The following is a 16,663-nucleotide window of genomic DNA, read 5'->3' on the forward strand; positions in this document are numbered from 1 at the left end:
CATCAATCTCCTTCTCTTTCAACCCTAACATCTTCTCTTTCGACATCAACAAACCACTTTTCTCACTATTCTCCTTTTCCTTACGCTCGAGTGCAAAGTACAACTCATCCATATCATTCTTTTCCTCTTCCAACTTCACCTCTTTCTTTTCCATTCCTTCTCCTTCACATCCAATGCCTCCCCTCACTCACTCATCACCTTCGCTCTCAAATCCATCTCTTCAAAACCGTCCTTAGCCACCCTCTCCCTCTCCTCCACCGCCTTCAACTTCTCCTTAACCCACTCGAAACCCTCAACATTCCGCTTCTCTCCCACCTCCGCCGCCTTACACCGCTCACCAAGCAACCTCTTCTCCAACTCCAAAGACTCCCTCCACTCTCTCACCTCCTTTTCTCTCAACCCAACAAATTCAATTCTCTCATTCAATAACTTCTACTCCAAGTCAAACTTCTTCTGCCTCAACTCAACCTCCTTTTGTTAATTCTGTAACCTATTCTTTGCCACATCACATTCTCTTTCCTTTGCCTCGACTTCCTTGACTCGCTCCTCGAACGAGTTGTGGATTTTAGTAAAAGAACCCTGGAGTGTCTGCCATTCGCCGAGTTTGTGCATCACTAAATGTGAAGACTTGAGGTCGTTTGAAGTTTGTGTTGGAAGTTCTTAATATAAAACAAGAGTGTTGGAAAAAAAAAAAAGAGAGACTCACAAATGAAAGGGAAAAAGTCCCACATTGGTTGGGGGGAGAGGTTTTGTCTAGTTTATATGTTGTAGTGTCTTAGCACTATTTAGTTGAGTAACTTGGAGGTGGGTGTTGTACCACATATGCGTGCACACACCGAGCCATGGGTCTTGGGGAATGCATTGCGCAGGCGTGGGTCCTTCTTATTTTTTTGGAGAAATTTTATTTCCTTTCTTTGTTGACAGAAAATTCCTTAACATTTATTCCGATTTTGACTGTTGAGATTTTCTGACTGTTGGGAATGTGTTCAGCGATTAATTCATTGATTATAGCTGGCCGTTACTCTCCTTGATTATTGCCCCATATTAATCGACTTAATCTGGACGCTTTTCTGGCCGAGCAGTTTCCTTCTTTTCTGCTAGCCATTTTCCCTTTGCTGCCTATTTATACTCGGTTTTCCTTCAGCCAAAATATACCACAATTCGTACCTCTCTCTCTTCTCTAAAATACTAAATACTGTTCTTTATTTTTATGGAGGGCGCCCCCATTACTCACAGTGAGAAACGTTTTTGTTTCTCACAGTGGCAGTTTCGTAAATAAAATGTACGACTGTAGTCACGGTGGTACATTTTATTTACGAAATGGATGATAAAATTGTACCACTTTAGTCACGGTGGTACATTTTATTTACGAAACTGCCATTGTGAGAAACAAAAACGTTTCTCACAGTGAGTAACAGAGATTTACTGATTTTTATGGGCAAGTATTCTGAATTCCAGTCGGGTTTGTGAGTGCACATAAACTCCGGCGTCGTGCTTATCCTGGAGGGCGACCGCTTCTTGTCTACTGCACCGGGAGGTAGCGCAGAATCGTCTTTTAGGTCAGTGGTTTGCCATGACACAGCTACTGTCAGTTTTGGTTCACGCATCAAGAGATAAGTAATTTCTGTTTTATTGCTTATAGTATAACAATCTAAAAGACGAGTATGGCTTCCAAATTTCTTATTCCTGATATGTCTAAGTTAGAACCTCTTGATGGCAAGAATTATAAACATTGGGCTGTTAGGATGCGTTTTTATTTGGAACAAATTGATGTTGCGTATGTGCTTGATGATATTGTTGAACTTGTTGATAAGGATGATTTGTCTGAAACTGATGTTAAGTTTTCTAAAGATGATAGAACATGTAAGGGCATGTTGCTACATTATATGTCAAATAATTTGTTGGATATTTATATGGGTTTTTATCATGCTAAAGATATTTGGGATACTTTAGAGAAAAAATATTGGACTGATGATAATGTTGGTACTGAACGTTATTGTGTTAGTAAGTGGTTGAGTTTTCAAGTTGCTGATGATAAGCCTATTATTGATCAGATTCATGCTTATGAGAATGTGTGTATTAATATGACTGCTAAAGGTCTGTCTTTTTATGATATTACCCTTGCTATTTTTTTGATTGAGAAACTCCCTCCCTCTTGGAAGGATTTTCGTAACGAATTGATGCACAAAAAGAAAGACCTAACCTTAGAGGAGCTTGTTGGGACACCTCAAAATTGAGGAGGAAAACCCGTATCAAAGACAAAGGCCATTCTGTTTTCCTTTCCTCTTCTTCTGCCAAAGCCAAACTTGTTGAACCCAAACCAAACAACCAGTCCAAAGCCAAATACAGTTCTCTTAAGCCTAAAGGGAAGGTTGAGAAGTACAAGTTTAAGGGTACTTGTTTTGAGTGTGGTTTAACTGGTCACAAGGCTAAGGATTGCAGAGTCAAGAAGAAGAATGGACAGAGTCAAGCGAATCTTATTGTTGTTGTTGTTTTAGAAGCTAACTTTCACTACTAGAAATAGGTCGTTTTCCGACGGAATCGTTCCGACGAACCTAAATTCCGCCGGAAACATCGAACTTTCCGACGAAATTAGGATCTGTCATAAACTTCCGTCGGAAAAGGTACATTACGACGGAAAATCCCTCGGAATTTTTACGACGGAAATTAATTCCCTCGTAACTATAGGCTTCTGACGGAATATTCCGTCGGAAAGTTAACTTTCCTACGGAATTAAAATATGTCGGAACTTTCCTACGGAATATTCCCTCGGAAATCCCAAATATTCCGACGGATTATTTTTCCGTCAGAAAATTCTGACGGAATATTCCGTCGGAAAGTTCTTATATAAAAAAAACCAACCCTTCATTATCTGATCTTTTCTTTTTCTCTTTCTCCTCTCCTCTCCTCTCCTTCTCTGACCTCCCTCCTTCTCCTTTCGTTTCTCTCTCCTACTTCTCCTTCTCCTTTCGTTTCTCTCTCCTCCTTCTCCTTCCCCTTTGTTTCTCTTTCCTCCTTCTCTCATATCTCCTTCTCCTTTCGTTTCTCTCTCCTCCTTCTCCTTCCCCTTCGTTTCTCACTCCTCCGCCTCAAGCTGTTGTTGTTTCCACCTCGCGACAGTGGGTTCTGCGTAACCAACACCACCGCCACCACGGTGTTTGATTTGATTATTTTCAAGGTTTTTTAGGCCAAATTCGACCATTAAAAGCCTAGATCTAAACTTTTCATGGCCGAATTTGGCCTTGTTAAACCGTTTTTGTGGTGAAATTCAAGCCCATTTCAATTTAAGGTATGTTTTATAATTTAATTTTCTGATTTTTTTTCTTCGTTTTTTTTTTTAAATTTTTGGGTTTTAAGTTGTTGTGTGTGCGTGTGTGATGTGTGGGCTGGTGGTAGGTGACGATTTGTGAAGGTGGTGGGTGGTTTCGTGGATTCTAGCATGGGTTAGAGTTGGTTACGGTTCTGGTTTCGGGTAGATTTGGGTGGTTTCGGGGTTTTTGGGGTAGTTTCGGGTGGTTTTGGGTGGTTTCGGGTTTGGGTGGGGAATGGTGGTTGAGGAGGGTGGGGAATGGTGGTTTCGGTGGAGGTTGGGAAGGGTGGGGAATGGTGGTTTTGGTGGTGGTTTGTAGATCTGGCGGCTAAGGTGGTGGGTCTAGTGGGTGGGGTCGGGTTTGGAGAGTATTTCAGGTTAGGTGGGTCTGGTGGGTGGGTTCAGGTTAGGGTGGTGGGAGGCGTGGGTGGGTTCAGTGGTAGCTGGTGGTGTGGGGAGGCGTGGGTGGGTCTGGGTTAGGAGGATCTGGGTGTGGGGAGGCGTGGGAGGATCTGGGCTGTTTTTTTTTTTTTATTATTGACTTTTCCGACGGAAAATTCCGTCGGAATATTCCGCTTCTGACGGAAAATTCTGTCGGAATATAACTCATACCTATTGACTTTTCCGACGAAAAATTCCGTTGGAATATTCCGCTTCCGACGGAAAATTCTGTCGGAATATAACTCATACCGACGGAAAATGTTCCGTCGGAACATTGCGACGGACTTCCTAATTAAGTCAAACTTGACTCCGACAGAAAAAAATCCATCGGAAATTCCGTCGGAATGGACCTTTCCCTCGGAATATCGCGAAGTTCCGACGGAATTTCCCTCGGAATATCGCGAAATACCTACAACATGTAATGCGACGGTGCCTTCCGAAGGAATTTCAAGGTTTTCCGAGGGATTTTTCCCGTCGTTGATTGACTATTTTCTAGTAGTGTTTACAAGTAATGTTGCTGAGTGGAGCAACCAGGCACATCTGCGCCAACAAGGACATGTTCACCACCAATGACAAGGTTGAAGGTGAAAATGTCTTCATGGGCAACTCAGCTTCTGCTTCTATCCAAGGCAAAGGGAAGATCGTTCTAACTCTCACATCTGGAAAATTGCTTAACCTCACTAATGTTTTGCATGTTCCAAAAATGCGCAGGAATTTAATTTCTGGCAGTTTTCTCATGAAAGCTAGACTGAAGCTCTCCTTTGATTCTGATAGATTACTTCTTACTCGCAATGGGGAATTTGTGGGGAAGGGCTTTTGTAATAGGGGGCTTAATTTTTATTCTTGATGTTAAAATTGACACTATGAATAAGAATGCTAGTACTTCTTCTACTTATATTGCTGAGTCTATTGATTTATGGCATGCTAGATTGGGTCACGTTAACATTAATTCGATTAAAAGGCTTAAACATTTAAATTTGATTCCACGTTTTTCTAACACTGATTTTTCGAAATGTCAAATTTGTGTTGAAGCCAAATTCACAAAGAAGCCATTTAAATCAGTAGATAGACAGACTGAAGTACTAGAACTTGTTCATAGTGACTTGGGTAATTTTAATAATCACGAGAGCAGAGGGGGTAAAAAGTATTACATTACCTTTGTTGATGATTGTTCACGTTTTTGCATGGTTTATCTTCTCAGGTCTAAGGACGAAGCTGAGGAAATGTTCCTCAAATATAAAGCTGAGGTAGAAAACCAATTGAACAAGAAGATTAAGTGGGTTAGGAGTGACAGGGGTGGTGAGTACAACCGTGACCCTCTTAAGGCATTTTGTGACAAACTCGGCATTGTACATGAGACGACAGCTCCCTATTCACTCGAACAAAACGGTATAGCTGAAACAAAAAATAGAACTTTAAAGAATATGATGAATTCTATGCTTATTAGTTCTAGGCTTCCTAATAACATGTGGGGGAGGCTATTTTTTCTGCTTGTCATGTTTTGAACAGGGTTCCTCATAAGAAGCTTGACAAGACTCCATACAAAATATGAAAAGGTCGAGTACCAAACCTAAAATACTTGAAAGTGTGGGGGTGCCTAGAAAAAGTAGGCATACCTAGTTTCAAGAAGGACATAATTGGTCCTAAAACGGTTGATGCTATTTTTGTTGGCTATACTTATCAAAGTGCAGCTTATCGTTTCTTTGTTAAAGGTACTAACAACTCTTATGCAGGTGGCCATATCAATGAGGCAAGAGATACATAATTCTTTGAGAACATTTTTCCTTGGAAAATGTCTCCCCTTAATGATAGTGAATTACCTGCTAGTAGTTATGTTAGTTTACCTATTGCTAATGCTCCTATTACTAACGATGATTATGTTTTGGAGCCAAGGAGAAGCAAAAGGGCATGAAAGGACAACAATTTTGGTCCTGATTTTATTACTTCCTTTTTATCTGAATCTTCCTTAATTGATGATAATTTTGTGCATATCTTTGTTTTGGAAGATGATCCAAGAACCTATGATGAGGCAATGAGCGAGGTCAGTTGATGCTGTTTTTTTTGGAAAGAAGCAATTGATAGTGAGTTGCAATCAATTCTCAATAATAACACTTGGAATTGGTTGAACTTCCTAGAGGTTGTAAGCCCATTACTTGTAAATGGATATTTAGGAAAAAATTGAAAGCCGATGGATCCATAGACAAGTATAAGGTAAGGATAGTGGTGAGGGGTTTTACTCAAAAGTTTGGCATTGATTATTTTGATACTTACTCCCCTGTCACTAAATTTGCAACCATTAGGACTTTAATTGCTCTTGCTTGCATTTTTTATCTTCTTGTTCACCAAATGGATGTCAAAATTGCATTTTTGAATGGTGACTTGGATGAGGAGATTTACATGGTCCAACCTGAAGGGTTCGTTGTCTTGGGCTAAGAGAACAAGGTTTGTAAGTTAGTTAAGTCATTGTATGGCTTAAGCAAGCTCCAAAGCAATGGCATGACAATTTCGATAAGACTATGACTGGTAATGGTTTTCATGTTAATGAAGGTGACTATTGTATTTATTCTAAGCATGATAGTCTTGGTTGTGTGATTATTTGTCTTTATGTGGATGACATGTTAATTTTTGGGACTGACTTGGATCGAGTAAAAGAGACAAAACAGTTTTAGAGTTCGAATCTTGAAGTGAAAGACATGGGTGAGGCAGATGTGATTTTAGGAGTAAAAATCAAAAGGACTCCAAATGGCATCTGTCTTAATCAATCACACTATGTTGAAAAGCTTCTTAAAAAGTTTGACTCATTTAATGTCGATCTAGTTAAGACTCCATATGGCCCGAGCTTCCACCTAAAGAAAAATAATGGTGATCCAGTTGATCAGTCTGAATATGCTAGAATTATTGGTAATGTTATGTTTCTTATGAACTACCCTAGACCTAAAATTGCTTATTCTGTTAGTAAGTTGAGCAGGTACACTCATAACCCAAGCAGTGATCATTGGATTGCTCTTAGGAGGTTGCTTAGGTACCTTAAGGGTACTATAGATTGGGGTTTGCACTACTCCAAATTTCCTGGAGTTTTGGAGGGTTTTTGTGATGCTAATTGGGTATCCGATAATGATGAAGTTAACTCCACCAGTGGCTATGTATTCACCCTTGGGGGTGGAGCCGTATCCTGGAAATTTTATAAGCAATCTTGTACTTCTATGTCTACTATGGAATCTGAGTTTATTGCTCTTGAATTGGCAGGTCACGAGGCAGAATGGTTGAGGAACATGCTTGCTGATATTCCACTGTGGGGAAAGCCAGCTCCTTCAGTTGCACTTCATTCTGATTCGCAAGCTGCAATTGCTGTTCCACACAATCATGCCTATAATGGGAAGAAGAGACACATTCGTCTGAGGCATAAGGCCGTCAGAACACTACAAGAAAACAGCTGAATTCCGACGGACTTTTTCCGTCGGAAACAGGGGAAAATCCGTCGGAAAACGGACTTCCGACGGAATTCCGTCGGAAACTGTCTCTCGGAACAGCCTTTGTAGGAAATTCGACGTTTTCCGAGGGAAATTCCGTCGGAAGCCACTTTTCCGACGGAATACATTCTGTCGAAGCTGGTTTTGACTTTAACCGAAATTCCGTCGCAAAGTTCCGACGGAATTTTCCGTCGGAGCTGAAGTGGATTCCGACGGAAAATTCTATCGGAAGGGGAATATTCCGACAAAAATTTCCGTCGGAAACGGTATATTCCGACGGAAATTTCAATAAAAAAAATGCCACCTCCCCACCAGCCCCCTACCACCAGCCCACACCACCTGCCCCCCTACCACCTTAACCCACCTCACCAGACCCACCCACCTACCACCTCACCTGACCCACCCACCTACCCACCTCACCAGACCCACCTCCCCACCTACCACCTTAACCCATAACCAACCCAACCACCTGCCCCCATCGCCTAGCCCACCTCCCCACCTCACCGAAACCCACAACCCCACCTACCACCTTAACCCACTGCCCTCATCACCCAGCCCACCTCCCCACCTCACCGAAACCCACAACCCCACCTACCACCTTAACCCACTGCCCCCATCGCCCAGCCCCTCCACCACCTCACAAGACCCACCCACCTCAGCGAAACCCACCTCTCCACCTACCACCTTAACCCACCTCCCCACACCGAAACCCACCTCACCGAAACCACCCAAAAGAACACCGAAACCCACCTCACCACCACCGAAACCCACCTCACCATCCGAAACAACCACCGAATAAACAAAAAAAAAAACATAAAAAAAATCCATACTTCACCAACACCATATATTTCAAAAAAATCAAAAAATTCAACAAATTAATTAAAATCAAAATTTAGAAGAAAAAAAAGAGAAACATACCTTAATTTGACCAAAAAAACGTCGAAATTGGGTTTATAAGGTCAAATTCGACCATGAAAAATCTAGATCTAGAGTTTTCATGGTCGAATTTGACATGAAAACCTTGATTTTCATGAGTTGCCATTGAATATCTTGAAATAATCTTGAGTTGCCAAAGAAAACGAAACGAAAAAAAAGAAAGAGGGGAAGAGGAAAGAGAAACAGGGAAGAGGAGGGGCAGGAGAAAGAAGGGAAGAGGAAATGTTGCGTGCGCCGAGCTGAGGAAGGAGAAGGGAGGAAGGAAGGATAAAGAGGGGAAGAGGAAAGAAGAGAGGAGAGAGAAAGAGAAGGGAGGCGGGGAGAGAAAGGAATGTAAGGGTTTTTAGGGTTTTTTTAGGTTTTAAAGAGGTTTTTTTTTATTATTTAATTAATTTCCGACGAAATATTCCGTCGAAAATATCCGACGGATTTAAATTCTGTCGGAAATTTAATGTTTCGACGGAATATTCCTTCGAAAACTTCCGACGGATTTAAATTCTGTCGGAAATTTAATGTTTCGACGGAATATTCCGTCGGAAACATCCGAAGGATTTTATTTCCGTCAGAATATAAATTTTCCGACAGAATATTTCGTCGGAATGCCCATATATTCCGACAGATTTTTATTCTGTAGGAATTCCGACGGAATATAAATCCGCCGGAATATATAGGATTTCGACGGAATTTTGTGTCCGTCGGAAGATGTCCGTCGGAATTTAACCTTTTTCTTGTAATGGAAATTTGTTGTCTGAAAGGGTGATATCACTGGACTATGTTAAGTCCGAAAAGAACATGGTGGATCCGTTGACTAGAGGCCTATGTAGAAAACTAGTTTTGAAAACATCGGAAGAGATGGGGCTAAAGCCCGTTGTATGAATTGTGAAATATTGAACTCCTACTCACTATGAGTTCAAAGGGGAACATTATATAATAATTCGGAAGCACAATTTTTATTTTTTGTCCATCTCTAGATGTTTGTTTTGTGCTTAACTACAAATGAGAAAAAGTTTGAGCATATGGCTCGAACCCATATCCATATTTTTGGAGGTGTGTTGTAGCTCACACTTGATGGGATTCACCAACTTAGGTGTGGAAGTGTGGCTGCTACCTATGAGTATTTCATGGGCTTATACTCTAGAGCACCTATACTATGAGCATCCAGGCTTGGACGTATGGCCAGTATAATATGTCACCTTTATTCGCGGAATTTCAAAATATTATACATGTTCAATTGTGTGGCTCAAAGTGACGGGTCCCTAACTCCGTATTGAGTTCAAGACGAAGGTCACTTGGTAGGTGAGGGATCATAGCTTGATGTCCACTATGTGTTAATTCAAGTCGCGAGACATTGACACTTATGTAATTGTTTTGTTTGCCCAAAATAATTTCTTTTCTTCCTTTCTTTTTCATATCTTCGAACCTGTGGGGGATTGTTGGAAGTTCTTGACATAAAACAAGAGTGTTGGAAGAAAACAAGAGAAAGATAGACTCATAAATGAAAGGGAAAAAGTCCCACATTGGTTGGGGGGAGAGGTTTTGCCTTGTTTATATGTTGTAGTGTCTTAGCACTACTTAGTTGAGTGACTTGGAGGTGGGTGTTGTACCACACACATACGTGCGCGCGCACGCGCTGAGCCGAGTCGGGTCGGGCTTAGGCCTCGGGACTTGGGGAATGCGATGCGCGGGCGTGGGTTCCTCTTATCTTTTTGGAGAAATTTTATTTCCGTTCTTTGTTGACAGAATATTCCTTAACATTTGTTCGGTTTTGACTGTTGAGATTTTCTGACTGTTGGGAATGTGTTTAGTGATTAATTCCTTGATTATAGCTGCCCGTTACTCTCCTTAATTATTGCTCCATATTAATTGACTTAATCTGGACGTTTTTCTGGCCGAGCAGTTTCCTTCTTTTCTGCTAGCCATTTTCCCTTTACTGCCTATTTATACTCGGTTTTTCTTCAGCCAAAATATACAACAATTTGTACCTCTCTCTCTTCTCTAAAATACTAAACACTGTTCTTTATTTTTCTGGGCAAGTATTCTGAATTCCAGTCAGGTTTTTGAGCTCACACAAACTCCAGCGTCGTGCTTATCACGGAGGGCGACCGCTTCTTATCTACTGCACCGGGAGGTAGCGCAGAATCGTCTTTTAGGTCAGTGGTTCGCCACGACACGACTACCTACTGTCAGTTTTGGTTCACGCATCAAGAGATAAGTAATTTCTGTTTTATTGCTTATAGTATAACAGTTTGATCAAAAATTGTCATGGTTGGGCTAAACCCTAAAATTCCGTGTAGATCGAGTAACAGAAGAAGTGTAGCAGTTATGTTAAAAAGAGGAATGAAAACAACGAGAGTTATATAATTTGGTGATCGTGCTGTTTAGAGAGATTATCACAGAGAAAATACTAATTCCTTACCTTTCTTTTTCTTCTTTATTAATTGCAATTCTTTTTTTAAAAAAATATATTAATTGTAATATTTTTATTTATATTTTTATTTTACACAGAGAAATAAAGTATGATTATCAATAGGTTTGGACCATAAGATGAGAGATACTCCCTTCGTTTCATAATGTTAGTCCCACATGGAATCAATCACATAAAATAAGAAAAGAAGAATATTTGGAATCTAACAGTAATTACAAAATAATTCATAATTAGTTTACCTTATTTAAGTTTTTTGTTTTTTTTTGGAAAGCATAAGTCATAATGCATAACTCAAGGTAGAAATTTCCTTACTTAGAGCCATGTCATCAATCCACAACTAATTAATTCCAAAAAAATTAAGTTAAAAATGGAACATATTCAATATGGGTAGATCTTTTTGAAATGCCCAAAATAGTATATGAGACTAACATTAGGAAATGGAGGGAATATTAAATATTTAAAATAATAACAATATATTAAACAAATATTTAAATAAAATATTCAAGAATGGTTGTATTAATTTAAATAAAATACTACGTAATTTTTTACAATAGGTTTGAACATAGGCTCAAACATGATTTGAAGGGTCCTAGCTATGCCATGCAGAAAAAAGAAAGAAAAAGATCAGATAGATCCTACCCCCTATATCGAGCACTCATTCCTATCTATTGATAGAAAGAAAGATCTTTGTCAAATATCGGACTTTGCCTTTTTTTTTTGGAATTCTTCATATCCAAGGCAGCTTACCAAAAGCACCGCGCCCCATACGACTAGTTGGGGGGGGGAGTTGTTCGCCTTTTGAATAAAACAAAGTAAGTAGTAAGGTAGCGCAAGCTACTTTCATTCTAAAGGAAACCGAAGAAGCAACCTTTCGTCAATAGGAGCCCTACTTTCCTCTTTGCGACCTCATCACTTCAATTCAAGCGCAAACCTATTTCTTAGTCATCGAGTAGAGCGCACCTTTGGTACTTCAGTCGTGTGAGCTCTTTGATAGTTACTTCTTTCCTTACTTAATCAAGTAAGTGAATAGGAATTACCTTTGGTAAGGCGATGAAAGGCTACTTCAATGTAGGAAACTGCCGGAAACTAGAGAGGGTCGCCTTTGAAAGAGTTTGCCGGTAAGCGTCACTCCTTCCTTTTGATTACGTTGTGACGCTGACTGAATCCAATCCATAAACCCGAAAATGAAACAAAGTGCGTTCCCTTTCGTCAAGTAGGTAAAGTAGGCATACGAACCACTTTAGCTTTGCCTTAGACTCTTTTGGAACAAAGAAAAGAAGAAGGTAGAATGGAGAAAGGAAAGAGACAAGGGCGGTCTTGCTTGGTGCGAATGCTGCTGGTTCGCGGGTAGGGTACAGTACTAAAGGTCCTCGGACTTCTAAGCACTTTTTCTTTTAGGCAGCTGTTTACCGTTGGATCTCGCCAATACAACCTCCTATAGTTTTCGATACCAAGATATCTATTTTTTTCATTGTTCCCAGGGACTTTTTAGGTAATCTGCTTCCATACTGCAAACAGTCAAATCTGAACTGAACCTTGTCGCTCTTCTTTCTTTCCTCGCGGGCAGGAAGCACACCAGCAACATACATTGCGTGATTCTGCTGTGTTTTTTGCACTTGACTGGGTGGACAGTTGACTGGAAGAGAACTTCGATTCACCCGGCCAGCAAGGCGGGCGGCGTGCTTATCTTGTGTGACAACATTAGAAAGCGAGTGGCTCTTCTAGGCGGGCAACTGTGTGACAACACTAGAGAGAAAGCGGTGCTTTCGTTTAACATGCTATGGTCTCAACGCCCTTACGAGGTAGTGATGAGTTTCACGCGCTCTAAGCCCAGACCGACCCGCGCGCGGTTAGGAAGATTGGCCGTAATCTGAGCGGTACCACCCACCCTACCCTACCACTTATAGGCGGTCGTTCGTCCTACAGCCGCCTGAAAAGGAACTGCAGTTATCTTGAATAGGGATCCTAGCAATAAAAAGAATCCCCATAAAAATACCACTAGATCGAACACCAGTGATTTCGAATCCAGTCAAAATCTTGGCTAATTGATCGAAATGGGTAGCTCCTGTAGACCCATAGATCATGGAACAAATATGGTAGGTAGGCCCAACCACCACACTACACGTATAGACGAGAACCCCCCTCGTTACCGTACGTGCGACTCTCACCGCGTACGACTCGCACAAAGACTCCTAAATCCATCCCGAGCCTTTTATTCCACCTTTCCTCTCCAATTCTCAATCAAACTTGCGTTCTCCAGGCGCTATGAAATGGGGTCTTTCCTTCGCCTATCATATGTATCGGCTTGGCTTCGTCCCAAACCAAGGCATGTTATACTTGCGAGCACGTGTGTGTAGGAAGGCCGACCACTACATAAGCTAAAAGACTACGATTACAAGCCAAGCCGGAAGTGACTTGCTTCTATTCTCGTTGGGATTGGATATTGATGGAGAATCTATAAATCGTAGTAGTTCGCTAACCTCTCTAACTAACATACTATACAATTGAACTTCACGGCACAGCCAAAAGAAAGAGCTTCGCTTGGTTGGCCTTCCTCCGCTGACGAATTCCTTCTTTCTCTTCTCTGAAGTCTACAACAAACAGGTGGGAGAGGCAGGATTCGAACTTGCGTAGAAAAACTTCAACAGATTTACAGTCTGTCGCTTTTAACCACTCGGCCACGCTTCCGTTCCCGGGCCGAGGCCCTCCTCAATAAGTTCTAAGAAGGAGGCATTTGTTCGCTGAATCAATCAATAAGCTTATTGAGAAACTAATACTATTAGCTTAGCTAGCGTTCCAAGGGAATCTAGTCATTTAGTCAGTTCATAACAATCTCTGTAAAGCAAGGGGCAAAGCTTCATAGACAGCTTCCCTCTCATGTAGTCTTCAGCCTTCTTCCCCAGCCTCCCTTCGTCGCTTCTGGCGAAGCTGCGAGCCTATTTAAATAGCTTACGCTTACTAAGCCTAGTCTACTAAAAAAGGGCTACAGCAAGCAAGCTTTCCCCCTTCCTTTGTTGTGGGTTGCGCCTTGCCTTACCGCAGGAACTGAATGAAATGAGTGGAGATCTTCCTTCCTCCTTGCTAATTACCAAGAACTTCGTTGCCACTGGTGACAAAGAAAAATTCTACCATCTTACCTAAAAATGACTTGGAGCCCAAAGAAAGTTCAGTCTACAAGAAGCTGGCAGAGCTTTAGCCATGCCATTGGACCATATCCATATATCCTACCTAAACAGTCCGCCTTTTCTTGTTCGTTCTTCGAATGACGCTAGTGGAGACGTACTAATTCCTTCCGGCTAATGAAGATACTACTTCAGTCTACCCATTCATTCCCAGTGGATCCTTCTTCTCCCTAAGAATTGAACGAACCAAGTTTGCCTATACGAGAGTGAGGAATAAAAACCAACAAAAAACTTCCCAGTTTTGATGTCGTGTCCCACGATTCTGCTAGTTTAGAAACGAAGTAGAAGGACGGGGGTCGCTAGGTCAGAAAAGCGATAACTCAAAATTCTCCCCAAGTAGGATTTGAACCTACGACCAGTCACTTAACAGCCGTTCGCTCTACCACTGAGCTACTGAGGAACAACAGACTTAAGGAAGCCGACTCTCGTTCTTTGGACTAACCTATGACCGAAATGGGTTCGTCACTTTTTTCACATACACCGAGGAAAAGGTTACGATAGCAAGCCTCTCCCCGGCCAAAGAGACTCCAGGACAAGGGGGAAATAGTTAACCGTCCACTCTCGAGATTCATATTGATCAATCGATCTTCGCGTCCTTCCAGTTCGCTAAGTAGACCCACTTTACCGAAGGTAGAACTTTTCCTGCCAAAAACAAGAGATTGACTTCTCATCCTAGGAGTTCGCAGGTATGATAAAGTCCCCTCTCTGTCTGTCTCTCCGAGTTTATACTACTAAGTATCTGCTATTCAATCATAGAATCGATTTCGATCAAGCTGAAAAAGCCCATTCTATCTTATTAAAAGAGTATCTGACCCTGCAATCAAAGTCAAATAGCTTCGAGCCTATCTATACTCTAGTAAGGGGACCTTTCAATAAGGTTCGCGCTTTTGATTGCAGCTAGCACGCCCCCTTTCAATAAGTTTCTCGCTTGTTAGTCAAGCTAAAGCTTGCATAGGATATTGGAAGAAGGGCAGGGTTAGAACCCTATACAAGGTGTTGGTCTCGACCTCGCTCGGTGGTGCCCTTCTTGATGATTGTTGACTCAACATTGATTTTGTCCTTGAGTTGGGTTCCAAACCTCCATCCATCGAGTCAAGTAATTCGCTATCGGAAATTGTTCCGCCGCCTATCTCATGCCATGGTTCTTGTTTCTCCGAATTGGTTCCTAGTGTCAGTCAATCAAGAATCACCATTAAGAGAGGGAAAAGCCTTTACTTTAGGTTAGGCCGGTCTCGTCATTTAGTAATTTCCTCGTCCATAAATCGACTGCGTGAGTACGCATCTAGTAAGCACATAGCGAACAAAAAAAGCGTTCATCCTGGATTATTTTCCTAAATCGAAATTGATATCATGATAGCATGCCTATTCATTCAGTTAAAGTCCCCACGACCTTTAATTTTCACGCCCTTCTACTGAGAGGTGTACCATGGGCAAAGACATCTTTTACACGTCCTCGAGGGCAGCATTTACGGCAATCATCACTACTTTTCTTTCGAGGACATGGTATGACTTTGTTCTTGGTGTTGTTTGATAGATGTCGAGTGCCACCTTTTTCCTGCCCGAGAATCTCCATCTGCTCTAAGTGGGCGAGCAATTGCATTGCCTTATGTCAGGTTGGTTGTTCAAAAGACTTTCCTTTTACCCCCTAAGCTTCGCATAAGCGGCTACATACCTTGCATTTTCATATTTTTGAAAGCCCATACTCATTCTTATGGAGTCCTATTTCAGGTGCAAAGCCTTTTCAATAAAGACCTTTTTCTGCCCCATTTCTCATTTTTTTTATTGAAAAAGGATAAGCGTTCTCTATTGAGTAAAGGGAGGGTTTGCTACAGTGATTTGGTCGGTTCCGGTTCGCCTGCTTTCCTCATAGTCCATTAGTGGGTAGGGTGGTAAACTTAGAGGGCGCTCGCCTCCTCTTCAGATGAGCATGGTGGTTGTTCGGTTTTTGCTTTTTGTGGCGGGAGTACTTGGTCGTTAGGGTTTCCTTTTCTTCAACCAACATACTATTGCACACATTTTATCTTAAACAGACCATTATGCCCCTCTTGTTCTCACTCTTATCCGATAAGAAGCTACTCTTAATTCTCCATGAAATTAAGTGGCTTACAATCTTTCAAAAAAACATACTCGTAAAATTTAAGGGGCTTATGAGCTGTCCTCCATTATTGATGCAACTTCCGAGCTTTCTCCGCCATTACAGACCACCATCTCCCCCATGCCATCACCATTTCATCTCACCTGCCACCACCACAAACACCACCTGCCATCAAGCCCACCACCACCATCAGCGGCTTTAAGAGATTTTTTTTTTACAAATAAAATTAGAGGAAACGGCTAAATAAATCGTATCCCGTAGGTGGAAACGCCTAGAGATTTCGTAACCCGTAGGTGGGAACGAAAAATTCAGGTGTTTCCACCTACGGGTTACGATATTTCGAGGTGTTTTCCGACCACCATCTTTTTCTGATTTTCACTAAGTGAAAAGTTGGTGATTTTAATCTTAATTAAATTATTTTAAATTTTATGGTTAATAATGGATTTCTGTACAGTTACATACTTGTATATGTGAAAATTCAGCAATTTAAGTTGTTTGCAAATGTCAGTAATATAAATAAAATTAGTGTATTGGATCGATTGTGTGTCCAATGTAATGTGTGTATTACCAATTTTAGGAGAAATTTCCTCAACCACTTTTGATGGAGATAACATAGTAGCTTTTTTTTTTTTTTTTTTTTGAATAGTGATAACAGAGTAGCTGCTTCCATGGATGAGAGTGAGAAAGAGAGGGGGAAAAACAGTCTGTTTAAGTTAAAATGTGGGCATAATATGTAAAATGAGGACGATGTTTAGCGTTTCACAAAAAGTTATATATATATTTTGTTTAAAAAAAAAATTTATA

At 41.1% G+C, this 16,663-nt stretch overlaps 1 protein-coding gene and 1 non-coding gene across 2 annotated transcripts; one reads left to right on the plus strand and one right to left on the minus strand.

Moving 5' to 3' along the window:
• Positions 1 to 1,664: 1,664 nt before the first annotated feature.
• LOC110735947 lies at positions 1,665 to 2,237 on the plus strand. Its single transcript, XM_021916119.1, has one exon. The coding sequence runs from the start codon at positions 1,665 to 1,667 to the stop codon at positions 2,235 to 2,237; it is 573 nt and encodes a 190-aa protein (XP_021771811.1).
• An 11,855-nt stretch (positions 2,238 to 14,092) lies between these two features.
• TRNAN-GUU lies at positions 14,093 to 14,164 on the minus strand. The gene has a single exon. It is a non-coding gene; the product is annotated as a tRNA-Asn (tRNA).
• Between the last annotated feature and the right edge of the window lie 2,499 nt (positions 14,165 to 16,663).

Source organism: Chenopodium quinoa, unplaced genomic scaffold (assembly GCF_001683475.1).
Source record: "Chenopodium quinoa cultivar QQ74 unplaced genomic scaffold, ASM168347v1, whole genome shotgun sequence".
In the NCBI taxonomy this organism is placed as follows: Eukaryota; Viridiplantae; Streptophyta; class Magnoliopsida; order Caryophyllales; family Amaranthaceae; genus Chenopodium; species Chenopodium quinoa.